This window comes from Solea senegalensis, linkage group LG21 (assembly GCF_019176455.1).
Source record: "Solea senegalensis isolate Sse05_10M linkage group LG21, IFAPA_SoseM_1, whole genome shotgun sequence".
Taxonomy (NCBI): domain Eukaryota; kingdom Metazoa; phylum Chordata; class Actinopteri; order Pleuronectiformes; family Soleidae; genus Solea; species Solea senegalensis.
Window position 1 is genome coordinate 1,803,849 of NC_058040.1, and position 17,983 is coordinate 1,821,831.

At 38.6% G+C, this 17,983-nt stretch overlaps 4 protein-coding genes across 4 annotated transcripts; 2 read left to right on the top strand and 2 right to left on the bottom strand.

Moving 5' to 3' along the window:
* Positions 1-2,160: 2,160 nt before the first annotated feature.
* LOC122758475 (heme-binding protein 2-like) lies at positions 2,161-3,791 on the bottom strand. The gene is made up of 7 exons (XM_044012692.1): positions 3,706-3,791; positions 3,538-3,597; positions 3,338-3,392; positions 3,123-3,240; positions 2,779-2,909; positions 2,480-2,652; positions 2,161-2,376 (listed from the first exon to the last, which is right to left on the bottom strand). Coding segments are annotated over exons 1-7 (618 nt in total). The 5' UTR covers positions 3,708-3,791; the 3' UTR covers positions 2,161-2,297.
* Positions 3,792-6,928: 3,137 nt separating this feature from the next.
* On the bottom strand, positions 6,929-8,559 carry LOC122758476 (heme-binding protein 2-like). The gene is made up of 7 exons (XM_044012693.1): positions 8,474-8,559; positions 8,306-8,365; positions 8,106-8,160; positions 7,891-8,008; positions 7,547-7,677; positions 7,248-7,420; positions 6,929-7,144 (listed from the first exon to the last, which is right to left on the bottom strand). Coding segments are annotated over exons 1-7 (618 nt in total). The 5' UTR covers positions 8,476-8,559; the 3' UTR covers positions 6,929-7,065.
* A 2,434-nt stretch (positions 8,560-10,993) lies between these two features.
* LOC122758492 (heme-binding protein 2-like) lies at positions 10,994-12,623 on the top strand. The gene is made up of 7 exons (XM_044012713.1): positions 10,994-11,079; positions 11,188-11,247; positions 11,393-11,447; positions 11,545-11,662; positions 11,876-12,006; positions 12,133-12,305; positions 12,408-12,623. Coding segments are annotated over exons 1-7 (618 nt in total). The 5' UTR covers positions 10,994-11,077; the 3' UTR covers positions 12,487-12,623.
* Positions 12,624-15,826: 3,203 nt separating this feature from the next.
* On the top strand, positions 15,827-17,439 carry LOC122758497 (heme-binding protein 2-like). The gene is made up of 7 exons (XM_044012719.1): positions 15,827-15,894; positions 16,003-16,062; positions 16,208-16,262; positions 16,360-16,477; positions 16,691-16,821; positions 16,948-17,120; positions 17,224-17,439. Coding segments are annotated over exons 1-7 (618 nt in total). The 5' UTR covers positions 15,827-15,892; the 3' UTR covers positions 17,303-17,439.
* The last annotated feature ends 544 nt before the right edge of the window (positions 17,440-17,983 follow it).

The window sequence follows — 17,983 nt, forward strand, 5'->3', positions numbered from 1 at the left end:
CCAGTTGAGCAGAAATATTAACACTTTTATGACATTTATGTGAAGAGACGAGTCAATAAATGAACACTATTACATTTTATACAGTGTAATCCACTCATTCATCATTTAACAGACTTTAATTTAATTAATGGATGATAAATGCAGCAGTCCTAACATTATGTTACTTTTGATTTGATACATTCTGCTCTTACAGCCTCTGGGAACGACAAGTAAGCCTGTACTTTGGGTAGAATGTGTCTAATTTTCATCATGTTCTGCAGGTGGAAGAAGGCTGTTCTCAGTAAAGTATGGTAGAGTTACTGATGTAATCCCACACATTTAAAGGGCAATAAGTCAATTTTAAATTCTGTTCAAACTTCAATAAAGATCTGGGAGAATGATGTAAGTCTGGATTTGGATGAAAAGACCCAGAGAGAATACACGGCCAATTCACAAGTAACAAAATTAAGAGGCACATTTCCTATTCTTATTATTTATTTTATTATTATTTTATTTCATTTTTGTTCTATCAATTTAAAATATATATACACAAAGTATATTCTTATTATTATTCAAATTCACAACAGCGCTTTTACTTGATAAATAGGCAACCAATCGTACAGTAATACGAAGTCTACAGATCACAATGATCCGATACAATCTAGGATTAGAATTGGGTTTAGGTTAAGGTTATTCATTTAGTTGTGATGGTTAAAGTTAGAGTAAGGGGCAGGGGCCGAGGTGTTAAACTGGCAAACCACATGTGCGGCTACATACTGCCCCCAATCGATTACATGCAACCCTGAGCAACAGCAACATCTACTGACTTTGATCTCCACTGAAGCAGGTAGGCTATATGTGTGTGTGTGTGTGTGTGTGTATGTATGGGTATCTTTGTGAGGACCGTACACTAAACCATAGAGACATAGGACATTTTGGGAAAGTGAGGACATTTCGGCTGGTCCTCATGTTATGTTGAGGATTTAGACTTGGTTTTAGGATTAGAACTAGGTTAAGGTTATGGGTAGGCAGTTAAAAGTGATAGTTTAGGTTGGGGTACAGGTTTGGGATGCACGTGGCTTGTGTGTGTTCACTCCTGGTGTGTAATAATCCAGGCAGGTTTCTGATACTGATAAAGCCAAAATAATACCAATAATAAAATAGCTTTGCTGTTTACACTGGCTTTAGGCTTCAGCACACTGATCCAGTATTAGCTCAGTTTAAATGCTGCAGGTAAGGGGAGGAGCTAGTAAGCATATTGACACTGCTCTGTCTTTGACTGTCCACTCTACTTTTGCCCTGCATCCACTCGGTTTAGTAATCAGTTAAAATAACAAACAGAGCAGTTCACATAGCAGTGAAAGTGAGGGGATAAGAGAGTATATCAACTGTTTTAATCACTTTTGGCTGAAATAAGGAAATGACAGTGATAATAATCATTTGCTGGATGTGAATGTGGTTAGTTTAGGTTCAGTGAAGTCACTGCTTTTCTCTGGACACAAAGTCACACAAAACCAGCTGAGCTGGATTTTCCATATGTCATTAAACGCATCATAGCTCCGTGGACCTGCTCTTGCAGTATTGCTGGCCTTTCGTTGAAGCTGCCATTTCCTATTTGGTTATAACTTTGACTGACGTGTGTCATCAGCCAATCAAAATTTGATGCATAGTGACAGAACGCCTCAGGCTCAGTGATGTGTCTGGCGCTAGCCCCCGCTGTTGTCATCAACGACGTTTGAACCTTTGGCGGGTTTTGACTTAATTAAATAGGAATCAGTTAAAAACTTTTAGATAGGCATTAATACGGTGGCTGACAGGGGCAAAATCACTGCAACGACCCAAAACACAAATGCTGCGGATTCCCAAAACACCAGCAAGTCCCAAAACACCAGCAAGTCCCAAAACACCAGCAAGTCCCAAAGCACCAGCAACATGAGACCATGGGTCCTTGTTAGATTAGATTAGAACAACAAAATAAGTTCTGGTCATGTCTCCCTTTAAGTCCATAGCGGTCAATTTGAGCGTATGCATTATAAATGACGTAAGATGTCTATTTTTTGATACTGTCCCCGCCCCTTGAAGACGTCACAGCAACTACTGGTAGTTTATTTATTTATGCTAATTTTCAATGTCTATATGAATCAACCTATCTATAGGATCAGTCAAGAACAACAACAGAAATGTGCTGAGATAAACTTTATTGAATGCAACACAAATCCATCAAAGGTGGTTTCAAGTCTTCATAACTCATATCAGACACGGAAGACCAGCTACATCTCTGTATTTACGTGGTCAATGCCCACAGCACAATATTCAACTTAAAAAGACGGTAGTCCAAACGGGTTCATCGGTGCAAGAAGCCACAGCTCATTTGCCCCTTGAGAAGACGCCAGAGGACTGTAAGAGATGCACACAAAAATGAAATCAGTCCATATTCAAGTTTTCATATTTGAAGTGAATTTCTCTGATCATCACTAAGAAAATGAAGAGGTTTGCTTACTTGAAGAACACAGCATAGGCTGCTTCTGTCTCAATTTCACCAATTGTGTTCATGAGCGATTGAAGGGCGAATTCGTCACTGATCATTTTCCCGATGTCAAACATGTTGTTGTTGTTGTTGAACTCCGAACTCAGCGCTAACACTGTCATGGCCGTTGCGTCAGTGAGGAACAGCTGTAAGTCAACGTTAGTTATCCACAGAGCTCATGGTAGACGCCACAGAATCAGTTCACACACGTGAAGGAACTGATGATCAAATGAAGGTAAATGTGTTCTTGCCATGTTTGTGCTATAGCTTACCGAATCATCAAGAGGAGCGGGAGGTACTGAAAATGAAGACGGCAGCAAGAAACTCCACATGATTGCACTGTCCAGAGAACTGTTGTCAGGCATTGTCATGATCAGAGGAGATACCATGTCAAATGTTGCTCCTAAAGGTAGACGTGAGGAAAACACAAGACATTTAACAATGCACATGCAATTCATATGTAATATGTGCAGTCTTTATGATTTCAACATCCACTCGTGTCACCAAAGTAACCAAAGTGTGATCTGATCACAACTAGGTACAGTAATAAACCTTTTCTTTTTAAAGCAACTGTGAATTTCAGATGCAACTAAATGAATGAATCAATTACACAAACCATCAGCGTTGGCACCGTTGAAATACTCCATTAATTGTTGGATTGAGGCGTCAACATCACCATCACCGAACATGGAGGAATTAGTGGAAACCCAAGTTGCAGGATCGTACTGACGGACCTGCAGGACACGAGCAAATGTGTTGAAGTGGGATTTGGAAGTTTGTGACTTCCCTGAAAGGTGAAAAAACTTTTCTCTTTTGCCAAGAGACACTCACCTCATAATTGTCACTTGTAGAAAGCAGATCATACATCCACTTTTGAGCAGGGTCTCTGTGAAATTATTAATAAAAAGACATTTAGCTGCTAAGTATGAGTCGTTTTAAGGTTAAGTCATTTTTCTAATGACCACACTAAGCAAACTTAGGCAATCTGCTTAATAAATGAGGAAAAGTGAGATTAAATTTGAGTTTCTTACACTTCTTGGGCCTCAGCTGTCAGTGCCAGCAGAAAGACAACAAGTCCTGAAACAAACATCCTGGGACACAAATGTAGAGTTTTCATTTAGCAAAGTAGATTTAGTTCATTCACTGAGACAAGAGAATCATCACAAAAGAATTATACTTGAATTATAACATGTACTTACATCTTGACTGAGGATTGTGTTGGGTGAATCCCAAAAGTGTGAATGTCCAGAGTGATCCAACACGGCTATTTATTCCATCGGTGGCTGTTTGTCGGACAACAGACCACTCCCTGAGCCAATAACACAAATCACACCATGGGCTGTCGAAGCCAATAAGAAACAAATTTAAAAAACAAACATTGTCATCTATGTTGTTCAATAAATATTTATTTACAGTGTATGTAGATTTAACTGCTCGGCTGTACAAACACTGTTCAACAGTAAAATGTGACACAAGTGACTTTTACTAATATCAAATAAAAGTCACTCAGCAGATGAAGTCACTTTTCCTTTATGCTTGTGCACACATAGATGTGTGAATGTGTGAAGAAGGACTTTAATGTGATAAACATGCAATCCTTAAAAATCATGAGGACAGAATGACTTTATTAACAGATATCATTCATCCATATTATGTTCCACATAATAAACACAGAGCAATGTTTTTATGCCAAGTCTCCAAGAGGATGTTCTTTCAGGATTTCATTCATTTTTTAAAGTTGTTTAGTATAGTTTTTAGTAGTTTTTATAGTTCGTTGAAAAAAGTATGGGACTGGATTTAAATTTGAACCCGTTTAACGTAAATGAGTGAAAACCTCTCATCAAGTTAGGATACACGTTCTGATCAATGGTTTTGGTGTGATGTATGTTGTTCAATAAATATTTATTTACAGTGTATGTAGATTTACCTGCTCGGCTGAACAAACATTGTTCAACAGTAAAACAGCAAGTAAAACGTGACACATGTCATCACTGACTCTTATAACTTGATAAAATAGTTCTATTTCTGCTCCTGGGCTCGTTTCAGAAAGCAGGTTCAACAAACTCTGAGTTAAAAACTTAACTCTAGGTTGACCAACTCTGAGCTGTCAAACTCTGAGTTTTGGGTTTCAGAACAGCTGATCAGCATTAGTTCATTTCACTCTGAGTTAAGTGTGTGTGTTGGGAATGAAAAGAGCCATCATCAATGGAGCACTGATACTACGATTCACCATGGCAACGGGTAAACAAAGAGCACAGCCTCCATTTTAATCCAGTTGAGCAGAAATATTATCACTTTTATGACATTTATGTGAAGAGACGAGTCAATAAATGAACACTATTACATTTTATACAGTGTAATCCACTCATTCATCATTTAACAGACTTTAATTTAATTAATGGATGATAAATGCAGCAGTCCTAACATTATGTTACTTTTGATTTGATACATTCTGCTCTTACAGCCTCTGGGAACCACAAGTAAGCCTGTACTTTGGGTAGAATGTGTCTAATTTTCATCATGTTCTGCAGGTGGAAGAAGGCTGTTCTCAGTAAAGTATGGTAGAGTTACTGATGTAATCCCACACATTTAAAGGGCAATAAGTCAATTTTAAATTCTGTTCAAACTTCAATAAAGATCTGGGAGAATGATGTAAGTCTGGATTTGGATGAAAACACCCAGAGAGAATACACGGCCAATTCACAAGTAACAAAATTAAGAGGCACATTTCCTATTCTTATTATTTATTTTATTATTATTTTATTTCATTTTTGTTCTATCAATTTAAAATATATATACACAAAGTATATTCTTATTATTATTCAAATTCACAACAGCGCTTTTACTTGATAAATAGGCAACCAATCGTACAGTAATACGAAGTCTACAGATCACAATGATCCGATACAATCTAGGATTAGAATTGGGTTTAGGTTAAGGTTATTCATTTAGTTGTGATGGTTAAAGTTAGAGTAAGGGGCAGGGGCCGAGGTGTTAAACTGGCAAACCACATGTGCGGCTACATACTGCCCCCAATCGATTACATGCAACCCTGAGCAACAGCAACATCTACTGACTTTGATCTCCACTAAAGCAGGTAGGCTATATGTGTGTGTGTGTGTGTGTATGTATGAGTATCTTTGTGAGGACCGTACACTAAACCATAGAGACATAGGACATTTTGGGAAAGTGAGGACATTTCGGCTGGTCCTCATGTTATGTTGAGGATTTAGACTTGGTTTTAGGATTAGAACTAGGTTAAGGTTATGGGTAGGCAGTTAAAAGTGATAGTTTAGGTTGGGGTACGGGTTTGGGATGCACGTGGCTTGTGTGTGTTCACTCCTGGTGTGTAATAATCCAGGCAGGTTTCTGATACTGATAAAGCCAAAATAATACCACTAATAAAATAGCTTTGCTGTTTACACTGGCTTTAGGCTTCAGCACACTGATCCAGTATTAGCTCAGTTTAAATGCTGCAGGTAAGGGGAGGAGCTAGTAAGCATATTGACACTGCTCTGTCTTTGACTGTCCACTCTACTTTTGCCCTGCATCCACTCGGTTTAGTAATCAGTTAAAATAACAAACAGAGCAGTTCACATAGCAGTGAAAGTGAGGGGATAAGAGAGTATATCAACTGTTTTAATCACTTTTGGCTGAAATAAGGAAATGACACTGATAATAATCATTTGCTGGATGTGAATGTGGTTAGTTTAGGTTCAGTGAAGTCACTGCTTTTCTCTGGACACAAAGTCACACAAAACCAGCTAGGCTGGATTTTCCATATGTCATTAAACGCATCATAGCTCCGTGGACCTGCTCTAGTAGTATTGCTGGCCTTTCGTTGAAGCTGCCATTTCCTATTTGGTTATAACTTTGACTGACGTGTGTCATCAGCCAATCAAAATTTGATGCATAGTGACAGAACGCCTCAGGCCCAGTGATGTGTCTGGCGCTAGCCCCCGCTGTTGTCATCAACGTCGTTTGAACCTTTGGCGGGTTTTGACTTAATTAAATAGGAATCAGTTAAAAACTTTTAGATAGGCATTAATACGGTGGCTGACAAAGGCATAATCACTGCAACGACCCAAAACACAAATGCTGCGGATTCCCAAAACACCAGCAAGTCCCAAAACACCAGCAAGTCCCAAAACACCAGCAAGTCCCAAAACACCAGCAACATGAGACCATGGGTCCTTGTTAGATTAGATTAGAACAACAAAATAAGTTCTGGTCATGTCTCCCTTTAAGTCCGTAGCAGTCAATTTGAGCATATGCATCATAAATGATGTAACATGTCTATTTTTTGATACTGTCCCCGCCCCTTGAAGACATCACAGCAACTACTGCTAGTTTATTTATTTATGCTAATTTTCAATGTCTATATGAATCAACCTATCTATCAGTCAAGAACAACAACAGAAATATGCTGAGATAAACTTTATTGAATGCAACACAAATCCATCAAAGGTGGTTTCAAGTCTTCATAACTCATATCAGACACGGAAGACCAGCTACATCTCTGTATTTACGTGGTCAATGCCCACAGCACAATATTCAACTTAAAAAGACGGTAGTCCAAACGGGTTCATCGGTGCAAGAAGCCACAGCTCATTTGCCCCTTGAGAAGACGCCAGAGGACTGTAAGAGATGCACACAAAAATGAAATCAGTCCATATTCAAGTTTTCATATTTGAAGTGAATTTCTCTGATCATCACTAAGAAAATGAAGAGGTTTGCTTACTTGAAGAACACAGCATAGGCTGCTTCTGTCTCAATTTCACCAATTGAGTTCATGAGCGATTGAAGGGCGAATTCGTCACTGATCATTTTCCCGATGTCAAACATGTTGTTGTTGTTGTTGAACTCCGAACTCAGCGCTAACACTGTCATGGCCGTTCCGTCAGTGAGGAACAGCTGTAAGTCAACGTTAGTTATCCACAGAGCTCATGGTAGACGCCACAGAATCAGTTCACACACGTGAAGGAACTGATGATCAAATGAAGGTAAATGTGTTCTTGCCATGTTTGTGCTATAGCTTACCGAATCATCAAGAGGAGCGGGAGGTACTGAAAATGAAGACGGCAGCAAGAAACTCCACATGATTGCACTGTCCAGAGAACTGTTGTCAGGCATTGTCATGATCAGAGGAGATACCATGTCAAATGTTGCTCCTAAAGGTAGACGTGAGGAAAACACAAGACATTTAACAATGCACATGCAAATCATATGTAATATGTGCAGTCTTTATGATTTCAACATCCACTCGTGTCACCAAAGTAACCAAAGTGTGATCTGATCACAACTAGGTACAGTAATAAACCTTTTCTTTTTAAAGCAACTGTGAATTTCAGATGCAACTAAATGAATGAATCAATTACACAAACCATCAGCGTTGGCACCGTTGAAATACTCCATTAATTGTTGGATTGAGGCGTCAACATCACCATCACCGAACATGGAGGAATTAGTGGAAACCCAAGTTGCAGGATCGTACTGACGGACCTGCAGGACACGAGCAAATGTGTTGAAGTGGGATTTGGAAGTTTGTGACTTCCCTGAAAGGTGAAAAAACTTTTCTCTTTTGCCAAGAGACACTCACCTCATAATTGTCACTTGTAGAAAGCAGATCATACATCCACTTTTGAGCAGGGTCTCTGTGAAATTATTAATAAAAAGACATTTAGCTGCTAAGTATGAGTCGTTTTAAGGTTAAGTCATTTTTCTAATGACCACACTAAGCAAACTTAGGCAATCTGCTTAATAAATGAGGAAAAGTGAGATTAAATTTGAGTTTCTTACACTTCTTGGGCCTCAGCTGTCAGTGCCAGCAGAAAGACAACAAGTCCTGAAACAAACATCCTGGGACACAAATGTAGAGTTTTCATTTAGCAAAGTAGATTTAGTTCATTCACTGAGACAAGAGAATCATCACAAAAGAATTCTACTTGAATTATAACATGTACTTACATCTTGACTGAGGATTGTGTTGGGTGAATCCCAAAAGTGTGAATGTCCAGAGTGATCCAACACGGCTATTTATTCCATCGGTGGCTGTTTGTCGGACAACAGACCACTCCCTGAGCCAATAACACAAATCACACCATGGGCTGTCGAAGCCAATAAGAAACAAATTTAAAAAACAAACATTGTCATCGATGTTGTTCAATAAATATTTATTTACAGTGTATGTAGATTTAACTGCTCGACTGAACAAACACTGTTCAACTTTAAAACGTGACACAAGTGACTCGGAATGACAAAATCACTTTTACTAATATCAAATAAAAGCAGATGAAGTCACATCCTTTATGCTTGTGCACACATAGATTTGGATAAAAGCGTCTGCTAAATGACATGTAATGTAATGTAATATATCACATGCTGCTAATAAAGCAATTAACACAGATGATGTTATAAAAAAAAGAGTATGGGACTCGATTTAAATTTGAACCTGTGTAACGTAAATAAGTGGAAAACCTCTCATCAAGTTAGGATAGACATTCTGATCAATTTGACATTAAATGATCCAGAGAAAAGCATTGACTTCACTCAACCTAAACTAACCACATTCACATCCAGCAAATGATTATTATCACTGTCATTTCCTTATTTCAGCCAAAAGTGATTAAAACAGTTGATATACTCTCTTATCCCCTCACTTTCACTGCTATGTGAACTGCTCTGTTTGTTATTTTGACTGATTACTAAACCGAGTGGATGCAGGGCAAAAGTAGAGTGGACAGTCAAAGACAGAGCAGTGTCAATATGCTTACTAGCTCCTCCCCTTACCTGCAGCATTTAAACTGAGCTAATACTGGATCAGTGTGCTGAAGCCTAAAGCCAGTGTAAACAGCAAAGCTATTTTATTAGTGGTAATATTTTGGCTTTATCAGTATCAGAAACCTGCCTGGATTATTACACACCAGGAGTGAACACACACAAGCCACGTGCATCCCAAACCCGTACCCCAACCTAAACTATCACTTTTAACTGCCTACCCATAACCTTAACCTAGTTCTAATCCTAAAACCAAGTCTAAATCCTCAACATAACATGAGGACCAGCCGAAATGTCCTCACTTTCCCAAAATGTCCTATGTCTCTATGGTTTAGTGTACGGTCCTCACAAAGATACCCATACATACACACACACACACACACATATAGCCTACCTGCTTTAGTGGAGATCAAAGTCAGTAGATGTTGCTGTTGCTCAGGGTTGCATGTAATCGATTGGGGGCAGTATGTAGCCGCACATGTGGTTTGCCAGTTTAACACCTCGGCCCCTGCCCCTTACTCTAACTTTAACCATCACAACTAAATGAATAACCTTAACCTAAACCCAATTCTAATCCTAGATTGTATCGGATCATTGTGATCTGTAGACTTCGTATTACTGTACGATTGGTTGCCTATTTATCAAGTAAAAGCGCTGTTGTGAATTTGAATAATAATAAGAATATACTTTGTATATATATACATATATATATATAAATTGATAGAACAAAAATGAAATAAAATAATCATAAAATAAATAATAAAAATAGGAAATGTGCCTCTTAATTTTGTTACTTGTGAATGGGCCGTGTATTCTCACAAATCCAGACTTACATCATTCTCCCAGATCTTTATTGAAGTTTGAACAAAATTTAAAATTGACTTATTGCCCTTTAAATGTGTGGGATTATATCAGTAACTCTACCATACTTTACTGAGAACAGCCTTCTTCCACCTGCAGAACATGATGAAAATTAGACACATTCTACCCAAAGTACAGGCTTACTTGTGGTTCCCAGAGGCTGTAAGAGCAGAATGTATCAAATCAAAAGTAACATAATGTTAGGACTGCTGCATTTATCATCCATTAATTAAATTAAAGTCTGTTAAATGATGAATGAGTGGATTACACTGTATAAAATGTAATAGTGTTCATTTATTGACTCGTCTCTTCACATAAATGTCATAAATGTGTTAATATTTCTGCTCAACTGGATTAAAATGGAGGCTGTGCTCTTTGTTTACCCGTTGCCATGGTGAATCGTAGTATCAGTGCTCCATTGATGATGGCTTTTTTCATTCCCAACACACACACTTAACTCAGATTGAACATACTCAGAGATGATTGAGCTAATGCTGATCAGCTGTTCTGAAACCCAAAACTCAGAGTTGGTCAACCTAGAGTTAAGGTTTTAACTCAGAGTTTGTTGAACCTGCTTTCTGAAACGGGCCCAGGAGCAGAAATAGAACTATTTTATCAAGTTCTAAGTTTAGACAAGACAGTTCTGAGTCAGTGATGACATGTGTCACGTTTTACTGTTGAACAGTGTTTGTTCAGTCGAGCAGTTAAATCTACATACACTGTAAATAAATATTTATTGAACAACATAGATGACAATGTTTGTTTTTTAAATTTGTTTCTTATTGGCTTCGACAGCCCATGGTGTGATTTGTGTTATTGGCTCAGGGAGTGGTCTGTTGTCCGACAAACAGCCACCGATGGAATAAATAGCCGTGTTGGATCACTCTGGACATTCACACTTTTGGGATTCACCCAACACAATCCTCAGTCAAGATGTAAGTACATGTTATAATTCAAGTAGAATTCTTTTGTGATGATTCTCTTGTCTCAGTGAATGAACTAAATCTACTTTGCTAAATGAAAACTCTACATTTGTGTCCCAGGATGTTTGTTTCAGGACTTGTTGTCTTTCTGCTGGCACTGACAGCTGAGGCCCAAGAAGTGTAAGAAACCCAAATTGAATCTCACTTTTCCTCATTTATTAAGCAGATTGCTTAAGTTTGCTTAGTGTGGTCATTAGAAAAATGACTTAACCTTAAAACGACTCATACTTAGCAGCTAAATGTCTTTTTATTAATAATTTCACAGAGACCCTGCTCAAAAGTGGATGTATGATCTGCTTTCTACAAGTGACAATTATGAGGTGAGTGTCTCTTGGCAAAAGAAAAAAGTTTTTTCACCTTTCAGGGAAGTCACAAACTTCCAAATCCCACTTCAACACATTTGCTCGTGTCCTGCAGGTCCGTCAGTACGATCCTGCAACTTGGGTTTCCACTAATTCCTCCATGTTCGGTGATGGTGATGTTGACGCCTCAATCCAACAATTAATGGAGTATTTCAACGGTGCCAACGCTGATGGTTTGTGTAATTGATTCATTCATTTAGTTGCATCTGAAATTCACAGTTGCTTTAAAAAGAAAAGGTTTATTACTGTACCTAGTTGTGATCAGATCACACTTTGGTTACTTTGGTGACACGAGTGGATGTTGAAATCATAAAGACTGCACATATTACATATGATTTGCATGTGCATTGTTAAATGTCTTGTGTTTTCCTCACGTCTACCTTTAGGAGCAACATTTGACATGGTATCTCCTCTGATCATGACAATGCCTGACAACAGTTCTCTGGACAGCGCAATCATGTGGAGTTTCTTGCTGCCGTCTTCATTTTCAGTACCTCCCGCTCCTCTTGATGATTCGGTAAGCTATAGCACAAACATGGCAAGAACACATTTACCTTCATTTGATCATCAGTTCCTTCACGTGTGTGAACTGATTCTGTGGCGTCTACCCTGAGCTCTGTGGATAACTAACGTTGACTTACAGCTGTTCCTCACTGACGCAACGGCCATGACAGTGTTAGCGCTGAGTTCGGAGTTCAACAACAACAACAACATGTTTGACATCGGGAAAATGATCAGTGACGAATTCGCCCTTCAGTCGCTCATGAACTCAATTGGTGAAATTGAGACAGAAGCAGCCTATGCTGTGTTCTTCAAGTAAGCAAACCTCTTCATTTTCTTAGTGATGATCAGAGAAATTCACTTAAAATATGAAAACTTGAATATGGACTGATTTCATTTTGTGTGCATCTCTTACAGTCCTCTGGCGTCTTCTCAAGGGGCAAATGAGCTGTGGCTTCTTGCACCGATGAACCCGTTTGGACTACCGTCTTTTTAAGTTGAATATTGTGCTGTGGGCATTGACCACGTAAATACAGAGATGTAGCTGGTCTTCCGTGTCTGATATGAGTTATGAAGACTTGAAACCACCTTTGATGGATTTGTGTTGCATTCAATAAAGTTTATCTCAGCATATTTCTGTTGTTGTTCTTGACTGATAGATAGGTTGATTCATATAGACATTGAAAATTAGCATAAATAAATAAACTAGCAGTAGTTGCTGTGATGTCTTCAAGGGGCGGGGACAGTATAAAAAAATAGACATGTTACATCATTTATGATGCATATGCTCAAATTGACTGCTACGGACTTAAAGGGAGACATGACCAGAACTTATTTTGTTGTTCTAATCTAATCTAACAAGGACCCATGGTCTCATGTTGCTGGTGCTTTGGGACTTGCTGGTGTTTTGGGACTTGCTGGTGTTTTGGGACTTGCTGGTGTTTTGGGAATCCGCAGCATTTGTGTTTTGGGTCGTTGCAGTGATTATGCCTTTGTCAGCCACCGTATTAATGCCTATCTAAAAGTTTTTAACTGATTCCTATTTAATTAAGTCAAAACCCACCAAAGGTTCAAACGTCGTTGATGACAACAGCGGGGGCTAGCGCCAGACACATCACTGAGCCTGAGGCGTTCTGTCACTATGCATCAAATTTTGATTGGCTGATGACACACGTCAGTCAAAGTTATAACCAAATAGGAAATGGCAGCTTCAACGAAAGGCCAGCAATACTACAAGAGCAGGTCCACGGAGCTATGATGCGTTTAATGACATATGGAAAATCCAGCTCAGCTGGTTTTGTGTGACTTTGTGTCCAGAGAAAAGCAGTGACTTCACTGAACCTAAACTAACCACATTCACATCCAGCAAATGATTATTATCACTGTCATTTCCTTATTTCAGCCAAAAGTGATTAAAACAGTTGATATACTCTCTTATCCCCTCACTTTCACTGCTATGTGAACTGCTCTGTTTGTTATTTTAACTGATTACTAAACCGAGTGGATGCAGGGCAAAAGTAGAGTGGACAGTCAAAGACAGAGCAGTGTCAATATGCTTACTAGCTCCTCCCCTTACCTGCAGCATTTAAACTGAGCTAATACTGGATCAGTGTGCTGAAGCCTAAAGCCAGTGTAAACAGCAAAGCTATTTTATTAGTGGTAATATTTTGGCTTTATCAGTATCAGAAACCTGCCTGGATTATTACACACCAGGAGTGAACACACACAAGCCACGTGCATCCCAAACCCGTACCCCAACCTAAACTATCACTTTTAACTGCCTACCCATAACCTTAACCTAGTTCTAATCCTAAAACCAAGTCCAAATCCTCAACATAACATGAGGACCAGCCGAAATGTCCTAATTTCCCAAAATGTCCTATGTCTCTATGGTTTAGTGTACGGTCCTCACAAACATACCCATACATCCACACACACACACACACACACACACATATAGCCTACCTGCTTTAGTGGAGATCAAAGTCAGTAGATGTTGCTGTTGCTCAGGGTTGCATGTAATCGATTGGGGGCAGTATGTAGCCGCACATGTGGTTTGCCAGTTTAACACCTCGGCCCCTGCCCCTTACTCTAACTTTAACCATCACAACTAAATGAATAACCTTAACCTAAACCCAATTCTAATCCTAGATTGTATCGGATCATTGTGATCTGTAGACTTCGTATTACTGTACGATTGGTTGCCTATTTATCAAGTAAAAGCGCTGTTGTGAATTTGAATAATAATGAGAATATACTTTGTATATATACATATACATGTATATATATATAAATTGACAAACAAAAATGAAATAAAATAATAAAAAAATAAATAATAAAAATAGGAAATGTGCCTCTTAACTTTGTTACTTGTGAATGGGCCGTGTATTCTCTCTGGGTGTTTTCATCCAAATCCAGACTTACATCATTCTCCCAGATCTTTATTGAAGTTTGAACAAAATTTAAAATTGACTTATTGCCCTTTAAATGTGTGGGATTATATCAGTAACTCTACCATACTTTACTGAGAACAGCCTTCTTCCACCTGCAGAACATGATGAAAATTAGACACATTCTACCCAAAGTACAGGCTTACTTGTGGTTCCCAGAGGCTGTAAGAGCAGAATGTATCAAATCAAAAGTAACATAATGTTAGGACTGCTGCATTTATCATCCATTAATTAAATTAAAGTCTGTTAAATGATGAATGAGTGGATTACACTGTATAAAATGTAATAGTGTTCATTTATTGACTCGTCTCTTCACATAAATGTCATAAAAGTTTTAATATTTCTGCTCAACTGGATTAAAATGGAGGCTGTGCTCTTTGTTTACCTGTTGCCATGGTGAATCGTAGTATCAGAGCTCCATTGATGATGGCTCTTTTCATTCCCAACACACACACTTAACTCAGAGTGAAATGAACTAATGCTGATCAGCTGTTCTGAAACCCAAAACTCAGAGTTTGACAGCTCAGAGTTGGTCAACCTAGAGTTAAGGTTTTAACTCAGAGTTTGTTGAACCTGCTTTCTGAAACGAGCCCAGGAGCAGAAATAGAACTATTTTATCAAGTTATAAGTTTAGACAAGACAGTTCTGAGTCAGTGATGACATGTGTCACGTTTTACTGTTGAACAGTGTTTGTTCAGCCGAGCAGGTAAATCTACATACACTGTAAATAAATATTTATTGAACAACAAACATCACACCAAAACCATTTAATGTCAAATGATCAAATTGATCAGAACGTCTATCCTAACTTGATTAGAGGTTTTCACTCATTTACGTTAAACGGGTTCAAATTTAAATCCAGTCCCATACTTTTTTCAACGAACTATAAAAACTACTAAAAACTATACTAAACAACTATGAAAAATTAATGAAAACCTGAAAGAACATCTTCTTGGAGACTTGGCATAAAAACATTGCTCTGTGTTTATTATGTGGAACATAATATGGATGAATGATATCTGTTAATAAACTCATTCTGTCCTCATGATTTTTAAGGATTGCATGTTTATCACATTAAAGTCCTTCTTCACACATTCACACATCTATGTGTGCACAAGCATAAAGGAAAAGTGACTTCATCTGCTGAGTGACTTTTATTTGATATTAGTAAAAGTCACTTGTGTCACATTTTACTGTTGAACAGTGTTTGTTCAGTCGAGCAGTTAAATCTACATACACTGTAAATAAATATTTATTGAACAACATAGATGACAATGTTTGTTTTTTAAATGTGTTTCTTATTGGCTTCGACAGCCCATGGTGTGATTTGTGTTATTGGCTCAGGGAGTGGTCTGTTGTCCGCCAAACAGCCACCGATGGAATAAATAGCCGTGTTGGATCACTCTGGACATTCACACTTTTGGGATTCACCCAACACAATCCTCAGTCAAGATGTAAGTACATGTTATAATTCAAGTAGAATTCTTTTGTGATGATTCTCTTGTCTCAGTGAATGAACTAAATCTACTTTGCTAAATGAAAACTCTACATTTGTGTCCCAGGATGTTTGTTTCAGGACTTGTTGTCTTTCTGCTGGCACTGACAGCTGAGGCCCAAGAAGTGTAAGAAACCCAAATTGAATCTCACTTTTCCTCATTTATTAAGCAGATTGCTTAAGTTTGCTTAGTGTGGTCATTAGAAAAATGACTTAACCTTAAAACGACTCATACTTAGCAGCTAAATGTCTTTTTATTAATAATTTCACAGAGACCCTGCTCAAAAGTGGATGTATGATCTGCTTTCTACAAGTGACAATTATGAGGTGAGTGTCTCTTGGCAAAAGAGAAAAGTTTTTTCACCTTTCAGGGAAGTCACAAACTTCCAAATCCCACTTCAACACATTTGCTCGTGTCCTGCAGGTCCGTCAGTACGATCCTGCAACTTGGGTCTCCACTAATTCCTCCATGTTCGGTGATGGTGATGTTGACGCCTCAATCCAACAATTAATGGAGTATTTCAACGGTGCCAACGCTGATGGTTTGTGTAATTGATTCATTCATTTAGTTGCATCTGAAATTCACAGTTGCTTTAAAAAGAAAAGGTTTATTACTGTACCTAGTTGTGATCAGATCACACTTTGGTTACTTTGGTGACACGAGTGGATGTTGAAATCATAAAGACTGCACATATTACATATGATTTGCATGTGCATTGTTAAATGTCTTGTGTTTTCCTCACGTCTACCTTTAGGAGCAACATTTGACATGGTATCTCCTCTGATCATGACAATGCCTGACAACAGTTCTCTGGACAGTGCAATCATGTGGAGTTTCTTGCTGCCGTCTTCATTTTCAGTACCTCCCGCTCCTCTTGATGATTCGGTAAGCTATAGCACAAACATGGCAAGAACACATTTACCTTCATTTGATCATCAGTTCCTTCACGTGTGTGAACTGATTCTGTGGCGTCTACCATGAGCTCTGTGGATAACTAACGTTGACTTACAGCTGTTCCTCACTGACGGAACGGCCATGACAGTGTTAGCGCTGAGTTCGGAGTTCAACAACAACAACAACATGTTTGACATCGGGAAAATGATCAGTGAAGAATTCGCCCTTCAATCGCTCATGAACTCAATTGGTGAAATTGAGACAGAAGCAGCCTATGCTGTGTTCTTCAAGTAAGCAAACCTCTTCATTTTCTTAGTGATGATCAGAGAAATTCACTTCAAATATGAAAACTTGAATATGGACTGATTTCATTTTTGTGTGCATCTCTTACAGTCCTCTGGCGTCTTCTCAAGGGGCAAATGAGCTGTGGCTTCTTGCACCGATGAACCCGTTTGGACTACCGTCTTTTTAAGTTGAATATTGTGCTGTGGGCATTGACCACGTAAATACAGAGATGTAGCTGGTCTTCCGTGTCTGATATGAGTTATGAAGACTTGAAACCACCTTTGATGGATTTGTGTTGCATTCAATAAAGTTTATCTCAGCATATTTCTGTTGTTGTTCTTGACTGATAGATAGGTTGATTCATATAGACATTGAAAATTAGCATAAATAAATAAACTAGCAGTAGTTGCTGTGATGTCTTCAAGGGGCGGGGACAGTATAAAAAAATAGACATCTTACGTCATTTATAATGCATACGCTCAAATTGACCGCTATGGACTTAAAGGGAGACATGACCAGAACTTATTTTGTTGTTCTAATCTAATCTAACAAGGACCCATGGTCTCATGTTGCTGGTGCTTTGGGACTTCCTGGTGTTTTGGGACTTGCTGGTGTTTTGGGACTTGCTGGTGTTTTGGGAATCCGCAGCATTTGTGTTTTGGGTCGTTGCAGTGATTATGCCTTTGTCAGCCACCGTATTAATGCCTATCTAAAAGTTTTTAACTGATTCCTATTTAATTAAGTCAAAACCCGCCAAAGGTTCAAACGTCGTTGATGACAACAGCGGGGGCTAGCGCCAGACACATCACTGAGCCTGAGGCGTTCTGTCACTATGCATCAAATTTTGATTGGCTGATGACACACGTCA